This window comes from Taudactylus pleione, unplaced genomic scaffold (genome assembly GCF_031769625.1).
Source record: "Taudactylus pleione unplaced genomic scaffold, aTauple2 ptg000269l, whole genome shotgun sequence".
Lineage (NCBI taxonomy): Eukaryota > Metazoa > Chordata > Amphibia > Anura > Myobatrachidae > Taudactylus > Taudactylus pleione.
In genome coordinates, this window is record NW_028284671.1 from 515,058 (window position 1) to 524,600 (window position 9,543).

Consider the following 9,543-nt stretch of genomic DNA (forward strand, 5'->3'; position numbering starts at 1 on the left):
ATTAGTTAGGGTTCTTAAATTAAAAATTAAATAAATAAATGACATTAAAAAGGAAAAAGAGAGAAAAAATAAATAAATATATATATATATATATATATATATATATATATATATATATATAAAATACACAAAACTCAGCACTCGCCATTGTTTAGTCATTCAACAGAGTACATAAATAATGGGGTTTTGGTTCATGGATTGATCAATGCATATAAGCCTGCAGCCCACATCACTGGACCCCACTTCTCTGCAGGTCCTACACTATCTGTCATACTTATGGGAACCTGGTAGCTGCTATCACAGAGTTTAAACTGAAAACATGTTAACTGGTTTAAAGCTCACCTGCCATCTAACTTATGGCTTTTCAAGGTAATACAGTCACCAAACATAGCTCCTATCATACTAACAAGAAGGCAGCTGACACAGGTTAATATAAATGAGCTTGCGCAGGGGTGCATGAGAGCTGTGATCACAAAAAGGTTAATAAAAATTAACCAAATACACAAAGTCATAAAATCACTGCACTCGCCACTCCTAGATTTGGGGTGCAAACCTGCACTCGCCATTCCTAGGCCTGGGGTGCAAAGTGACCGTTGACCACATTGCTTAAATAAATAAAAACACAAAACTCAGCACTCACCATTGTTAAAACACTCTTGATCAATGCATTTAAGCCTGCAGTCCATATATTAATATATATATACATACAGTGCTATTTTTCAGCAGGAACAAACAGGGCCAAAATGTTTTTTCCAGAAGATAAGTTTTATTTTAAAGTCCCTTTTGAGTGCCTTCTTTAAAAAAAAAAAATATATATATATATATATATATATATATAAAATAAATATAAAATTGTTCTCCTATAGCTCCACCCCCAGTTGCTATTTTTCCAGAATGGTAGCCCTTTATATATGTGTATATATTTCTATGGCTCCATCAACTCCTGCAAACCTTGTGGGAAGGATTCTATTAACGGAACGGCGTGGATATATTTAGCAGATGGAGCAGGGAAGTGTGCAGCTTCTCAGTCTCTATTATCGGAATCTGTATGATTCACCGCCGGCCGCCTAACCCTAACCTCCCCCCGGGGGTGCCTAACCCTAAACCTCCCTCCCCTAGCCTAACCCTATCCTCCGGGGGAGTGCCTAACCTTAAGTCCGCCCCGGGAGCCCTAAACCTAACCCTCCCCCCCCCCCGCGGCTGTCCGCGCCCGGCATCCCTTCGATCGGGATGCTGGGTGCCGGTCTCCCGGCATTAGCAAAATGACAGGCGTCTAGATTTAGACGCCTGTCCTTTAACCCTTGCTGGGATTAAGTAGTCTGGATGCCGATGGTCGGCATTCCGTCCGCCGGCTTCATAAACGTTTACCCTATTATCTGCTGCAGGGAAATAATATATCATTAGTGTATAGACCAGTGGTCTCCATTCTGTAGCTCGCGGGCTTAACTTTGGTAGCTCACCTAGTTGCAGTACTGCCGAGTCAACTAGGAGGAAGTGACCTCTGACGTGTGCTCCCCCGTGGCATCGACGCCATGGGTGGAGCCACAGGGAAGCACGTTAGGTGATTGTCGCAGCCTCTACAGCAATCACCTGACGCTCTTCCCTGTGGTTCCACCCACAGCGTCTATGCTACGTCGGAGCGAGTGACTCCCGCTCTGCCCTGCCGGAAAATCACACAGCAGCCCTGCCTATATCTTTTGCTCCTCTATATCACTTACCTCCTTGCAGCTGGTAAATAACAGTGAATTTTATTTGCAAAGTACAACAATATCGCTGTAATAATAAAATGCATTTTTATTTTCTAGGAAACATTTTTTTTTTCATTTTCATTAAATTACCCTCAATTGTTCAGTATTAGCCAGATTTTTTTTTCTACAATTTTAGTAGCTCTTCAGGAGGTTTCAGTTTTCTAAAGTAGCTCACACCTCAATTAACGTTGGAGACCACTGGTATACACCTTATCTGTCGTGACTATACACATGTATACGATTATAGATGTAGGAGAATAATAGGCACCTTTGGGGGGCTCAATAGAGGCGTTCATCCATACAGGACCATATAACACACCAAAAGGTGGTTTCCCGGGATCCAAAAGTGGGACATTAAATTAATCGGGATTTGTCATATTTGTACTTTCAGTGAAGGGAACCAATCTGACTTGGAAAAGATAAATATTACGATACCAACGGAACATTTCAGGAAGTACCTGGCACTGCTTGAAGCTGGAGACCGTTTGTAGTAAGTATCATGTGATATTATGCCCTCCCTTAGTAAGCAATGAGTAGCAAAATAAATTCACCAAGAACCTGCATTGTCGTGCACCTCGTCTCATCCAAAATATAATACACCTTTTATTTAATTTCATTCCTTGTTAGCAGAACAGCCCGATTTTGTCATGGCGACCCACATGGGTTACACGGGGGGGCGTAAAAGGGTTAATCAGCACAAAACCATCTGATTTGTCTGAAAGTGACCATATGCCCCCCCCCCCACCCACCAGAAATTGAACTCACAGTTAAACACAAAGTCCTGACACCAGTGCCGTAACTAGTCTTTTTGGTGCCCTGTGCCAGAGAGAGCATTGGCGCCCCCCCCACCAATTTTTTTTAAATAGGGACATAAGATAGTGCACCTGAAAAAGGGCCATGGCCTCCTGGGATGGGCTGGGGAAGACATAGTGGAGGCCAGGAGATGCTGGGGATAAAATAAGAGGAAGCTATAAGTGAGAATGATAATAAACAGGAACATTGGCAGGCCCAAACAGCGCCCCCTGCCCTGTGCCATGGGACTGGTCGCACTATCCTAGTTACAGCCCTGCCTGACACTCCTGAGATTTAACAGCTGACACTTATAGTGTAGTGGGCAGTTGTGTTATGTCTCCAGCCCCTCTGTGTCACAACTGTATACAATCAGTCTAACCTACGTCCCTGAACCAACCAAACACACCTCCGATCCACCATCGTGCATCCTCCATCCACTAAACCACACTGTCCACTGACACACCTGGACCCCCCTACAGAAAACAGGACTGGTGGAAGGGTACGTCCATAGGGAAATGACTAAAAGGCCCTTGGTATATACTGTAACAATAAGTTTAAATGGTAAATCATGGCATGTGACTTATTGCCCTTCACTCATGCTGTAACATCATATATATATATATATATATATATATATATATATATTACACACACAGTAGTAGCTTTACGTTAAGCAATATGAGAGCTGGGAATAAGATCTCTCTCTTTGTCACAGTGTCTGTAAGTGGAAGGGACCAGTGGAGATCGGCTGCATGTTCCATTACGGGGATCATATTGACACCATCAATGATGTCCGGCCGGAAGACAAGCCGATGTTTGACAACATATTAAATAACTGCATTTTGGAAAACGTAAGTGCCGGTATTTACAGACATCTTTACTGTATTTATGTAAACCCCAGAGCTTGGATTTACACCACTAGAATGTGTCACTGTGACCTGGACGTGACAACTGGTGCTCTCACCATATTTGTGTTGGGTCTGTAAAGGTCAGAGAGCTCTCAGGCCCGATTCCATCCAGTCTGATAGGTGGGGCTTATTCCTGATAGCGCTTCCAAAGTTGCAAACTACTATCTGCTGACGCTCCTCCCTTCCCTCCCACTATGTGCTGACACTCCTCCCTTCCCTCCCACTATGTGCTGAGATTCCTCCCTTCCCTCCCACTATGTGCTGACACTCCACCCTTCCCTCCCACTATTTGCTGACACTCCTCCCTTCCCTCCCACTATCTGCTGACACTCCTCCCTTCCCTCCCACTATGTGCTGACACTCCTCCCTTCCCTCCCACTATCTGCTGACACTCCTCCCTTCCCTCCCACTATCTGCTGACACTCCTCCCTTCCCTCCCACTATGTGCTGACACTCCTCCCTTCCCTCCCACTATGTGCTGACACTCCTCCCTTCCCTCCCACTATGTGCTGACACTCCTCCCTTCCCTCCCACTATCTGCTGACACTCCTCCCTTCCCTCCCACTATGTGCTGACACTCCTCCCTTCCCTCCCACTATGTGCTGACACTCCTCCCTTCCCTCCCACTATGTGCTGACACTCCTCCCTTCCCTCCCACTATGTGATGACACTCCTCCCTTCCCTCCCACTATGTGCTGACACTCCTCCCTTCCCTCCCACTATGTGCTGACACTCCTCCCTTCCCTCCCACTATGTGCTGACACTCCTCCCTTCCCTCCCACTATGTGCTGATACTCCTCCCTTCCCTCCCACTATGTGCTGACACTCCTCCCTTCCCTCCCACTATGTGCTGACACTCCTCCCTTCCCTCCCACTATGTGCTGACACTCCTCCCTTCCCTCCCACTATGTGCTGACACTTCTCCCTTCCCTCCCACTATGTGCTGACACTCCTCCCTTCCCTCCCACTATGTGCTGACACTCCTCCCTTCCCTCCCACTATGTGCTGACACTCCTCCCTTCCCTCCCACTATGTGCTGACATTCCTCCCTTCCCTCCCACTATGTGCTGACACTCCTCCCTTCCCTCCCACTATGTACTGACACTCCTCACTTCCCTCCCACTATGTGCTGACACTCCTCCCTTCCCTCCCACTATGTGCTGACACTCCTCCCTTCCCTCCCACTATGTGCTGACACTCCTCCCTTCCCTCCCACTATGTGCTGACACTCCTCCCTTCCCTCCCACTATGTGCTGACACTCCTCCCTTCCCTCCCACTATGTGCTGACACTCCTCCCTTCCCTCCCGCTATGTGCTGGCACTCCTCCCTTCCCTCCCACTATGTGCTGACACTCCTCCCTTCCCTCCCGCTATGTGCTGACACTCCTCCCTTCCCTCCCGCTATGTGCTGACACTCCTCCCTTCCCTCCCGCTATGTGCTGACACTCCTCCCTTCCCTCCCGCTATGTGCTGACACTCCTCCCTTCCCTCCCGCTATCTGCTGACACTCATCCCTTCCCTCCCGCTATCTGCTGACACTCCTACCTTCCCTCCCACTATGTGCTGACACTCCTCCCTTCCCTCCCACTATGTGCTGACACTCCTCCCTTCCCTTCCACTATGTGCTGACACTCCTCCCTTCCCTCCCACTATGTGCTGACACTCCTCCCTTCCCTCCCACTATCTGCTGACACTCCTCCCTTCCCTCCCACTATCTGCTGACACTCCTCCCTTCCCTCCCGCTATGTGCTGACACTCCTCCCTTCCCTCCCGCTATCTGCTGACACTCCTCCCTTCCCTCCCATTATGTGCTGACACTCCTCCCTTCCCTCCCACTATCTGCTGACACTGCTCCCTTCCCTCCCGCTATGTGCTGACACTCCTCCCTTCCCTCCCGCTATGTGCTGACACTCCTCCCTTCCCTCCCGCTATGTGCTGACACTCCTCCCTTCCCTCCCACTATCTGCTGACACTCCTCCCTTCCCTCCCACTATGTGCTGACACTCCTCCCTTCCCTCCCACTATGTGCTGATACTCCTCCCTTCCCTCCCACTATGTGCTGACACTCCTCCCTTCCCTCCCACTATGTGCTGACACTCCTCCCTTCCCTCCCACTATGTGCTGACACTCCTCCCTTCCCTCCCACTATGTGCTGACACTCCTCCCTTCCCTCTCACTATGTGCTGACACTCCTCCCTACCCTCCCACTATGTGCTGACACTCCTCCCTTCCCTCCCGCTATGTGCTGACACTCCTCCGTTCCCTCCCGCTATGTGCTGACACTCCTCCCTTCCCTCCCACTATGTGCTTATGGCCACCCTAGAGGGAACAAAAGAGTTTCATGAATAAAGTTGGTAGATGAGGTTAGAAATGATTTGTATAACAATGTAAAATAGGGAGTGCTGTTTATTACTCGCATCAATGTAAATAAAGGTCTTCGCTTGTTTTTTTTACCCTTAGGTTAATCTTGTGGTGTTCCGGAATATGAAAGCGGATATTTTCCATGTGGACGGATGCAACTGCAATAGAGACAGCACCTTATAGTGGAAGAAAGGTAAGCACACTTTTTTTGTCAGTTGCTCATACGTTATAAAAACTTATTTTTTTTATATAAAGTTAATCACCCTGAGATTCTCAAATCAAACCCTAACATTACATATAACAAGATACTCAGTATGTTTGGTCCACATAAGTTACCCCCATTAACAACAAATACAATGTAATGCTTGGAACTGACAACACACCTATAGCAGCACAAATTACTTAGAGGACCAGTTTGGTCACTTCACACCAAATTTGGCCTAAATTACTGTCTGGCGGATGTTTTGCACCCACACAATCACTGTCAGATGTTGGTCTATTATCGCTATATACTATGGGCCTACTAAACGCAGGTTCCCGATTATCAGGAATCTGCGCAGGACCCATTCTACGTAAGTGCAGAATGGGTCCTGTGTAATCGCACGCAGGCCCCCATATGCCTCTGACAGATTGACAGGCAGATGCGTTTACGGGGCGGTCTGCGTTCCCGAAATGGGGGCAAGTCACAGCTATTTTCATTGGAGTGGGAAGGCCAGAATCTGCACCCATGGTGTCTGATTCCTGGCCTTGCATGCCGGCTGGCCTACATAAGCTGAAGCTTACTCAGCTGGTCAGCGCTGTCCACGGTTGCTGTCCGGTGTTCCCAGGCTGCGACCTCGGTCATAACGCTGGGACTACAGATGCACCAGGAGGTGTCAGACAACTCTGCCGCATTTGCATTTTAGCAAGGGCGGAATAGAAAAGCTGCTTGTGTGCGACTTTGCAATTCTGTTCTCTGCTGAATCAGCCCCTATATCCTGTCCATCGGCTGACAGCACGAATTGTATATCTCATTACAGAGGACACAGATTGGCTGCTTGTGATCAGGCCTATAAAAGGAAAGGATAAATCAAATGATTGTGCACCAGTATATATTAAATGTTTATATATTTATATTTTTTCTTTTAAGGAATTTGAGGAGTTTACACAGAATGAGAATCGGATAATCGTTATGCGCAAGTCGCTGCCAGAGACTGTGAAGTACATTTTCTCCTGGACATTTGTACACGCTGAGCCAAGAACGTCACCTATGTATATACATTATAGTATAAATATACTGTGAGATGTGACCGAGGCAGTGAATGCTTTATGTAAGGTCAGTTGTACTGGCCAATACTTACAGCTATTTGTTAGTCTTCTAAGATACATGATTAATGCAGACATGGATTCATCTGCTGGTACATACTTATGTATGTTCTATATATGTGTGTGTGTAAGCGGTTTTGTTATATGCATAGTAGGGGTGTGCACCGGCCACTTTTCGTGTTTTGTGTTTTGGTTTTGGATCTGGATCTTTCTTCGTGTTTTGGATCTGGATTGGGTTTTGTGTTTTGGATCTGTATTTTTTTTTTTTAAAAAGCATAAAAACAGCTAAAATCACAGAATGTGTGGGTTTTTCTGCTCCTATGCTATTATTAAGCTCAATAACCTTAATTTCCACTCATTTCCAGTCTATTCTGAACACCTCACACCTCACAATAGTGTTTTTATGTCCAAAAGGTTGCACCGAGGTAGCTGGATGACTATGCTAAGCGATACGAGTGGGCGGCACAAACACGTGACCCATCTAGGAGTGACACTGCAGTGGCAGACAGGATGGCAGTTTGAAAAACTAGGCCCCAAACTGTACATAATGCAAAGAAAAAAAAGAGGTACAAGATGGAATTGTCCTTGGGCCCTCCCACCCACCCTTATGTTGTATAAACAGGACATGCACACTTTAACAAACCAATCATTTCAGCGCCAGGGTCTGCCACTCGACTGTGGCTGAAATGATTGGTTCGTTTGGGCCCCCACAAAACAAGCTGGCAATTAATCTGTCCCTGCACAAACTGGCTCTACGGAGGCAAGATGTCGTCCTCATCCTCCTCATCCGCCGATTCCTCACCCTCTTCAGTGTTGTGTACATCCTCATCCTCACAGAGTATTAACTCGTCCCCGCTGGAATCCACCACCACAGGTCTCTCTGTACGTTCAGGAGGCTGGTCTCCCTGGAAGAGTTGATAATTCATTTTTATGAACATCATCTTCTCCACATTTTGTGGAAGCAACCTCCTACGCCTTTCGCTGACAAGGTTCCCGGCTGCACTAAACACTCTTTCGGAGTACACACTGGAGGGGGGGGGGCAACTCAGGTAAAATAGAGCCAGTTTGTACAGGGGCCTCCAAATTGCCTCTTTTTCTTGCCAGTACAGGTATGGACTGTCTGACATGCCTACTTGGATGCTGTCAACGATGTAATCCTCCACCATTCTGTCAATGGTGACAGTATCATATGCAGTGACAGTAGACATGTCAGAAATTGTTGCCAGGTTCTTCAGTCCGGACCAGATGTCCAACCTTGGTCCTGCCTGCCCTGCATCACCACCAGCGGGTTGCTTAGGATAGCTAAGTTTTTTCCTGGCAGCCCCAGTTGCGGGAGAAAATGAAGAAGGAGCTGTTGACGTGTCACGTTCCGCTTCAGCTGACAGTGTTTTCACCAGCAGGTCTTTGCACCTCTGCAGGCTTGTGTCGGCCGGAAAGAGGGACACCACATAGGCTTTAAACCTAGGATCGAGCATGGTGGCCAAAATGTAGTGGTCTGATTTCAACAGATTGACCACCCTGGAATCCTGGCAAAGCGAATGAAGGGCCTTGCACAACACGGAAATCATTCTCCACTCCGCTTGAGTCAGGTGCATACCCCTCCTTTGCCTATGTCATAGGTGGATGTATAGGCTTGAATGGCCTTTTGCTGCTCCTCCATCCTCTGAAGCATATAGAGGGTTGAGTTCCACCGCGTCACAACCTCTTGCTTCAGGTGATGGCGGGGCAGGTTCAAGAGTGTTTGCTGGCGCTCCAGTCTTCGGCATGCAGCCGCTGAATGGCGAAAGTGGGCAGAAATTTTTCGGGCCACCCAAAGCGTCTCCTGCACGCCCCTGTCGCTTTTCATAAATTCTGCACCACCAAGTTTATTGTGTGAGCAAAACATGGGACGTGCTGGAATTTGCCCAGATGTAATGCCCGCACAATATTGGCGGCGTTGTCAGATATCACAAATCCCCAGGAGAGTGTAAGTGGGGTAAGCCACTGGGCGATGATTTCCCTCAGTTTCTCTAAGAGGTTGTCGGCGGTGTGCCTCTTACTGAAACCGGTGATACACAGCGTAGCCTGCCTTGGAACGAGCTGACGTTTCTGAGATGCTGCTACTGGTGACGCTGCTGCTGTTGCTGCGTAAGGTGATACATCTACCCAGTGGGCTGTCACAGTCAAATAGTCCTTAGTCTGCCCTGTTCCACTTGTCCACATGTCCGTGGTTAAGTGGACATTGGGTACAACAGCATTTTTCAGGACACTGAGGACACTTTTTCTGACGTTTCTGTACAGTCTCGGTATTGCCTGCCTAGTGAAGTGGAATCTAGACGGGATTTGGAACCGGGGACACACTACCTCCATCAATTGTCTAAATCCCACTGCACTAATGGCGGATACCGGACGCACGTCTAACACCAACATAGCAGTCAAGGCCTCAGTTA

General features: G+C 47.6%; 1 protein-coding gene across 1 annotated transcript in view; it reads left to right on the forward strand.

The window, feature by feature from the left end:
- LOC148513798 (uncharacterized) overlaps window positions 1–7,715 on the forward strand; it is a 61,371-nt gene extending 53,656 nt beyond the window's left edge. The window contains exons 20-23 of the mRNA XM_088481339.1: window positions 2,140–2,238; window positions 3,256–3,391; window positions 5,909–6,002; window positions 6,939–7,715. Of these exons, the coding sequence (XP_088337465.1) occupies window positions 2,140–2,238; window positions 3,256–3,391; window positions 5,909–5,992 (319 nt within the window). The 3' untranslated portion in view covers window positions 5,993–6,002; window positions 6,939–7,715. The remainder of the gene's footprint in view (window positions 1–2,139; window positions 2,239–3,255; window positions 3,392–5,908; window positions 6,003–6,938) is intronic.
- The last annotated feature ends 1,828 nt before the right edge of the window (window positions 7,716–9,543 follow it).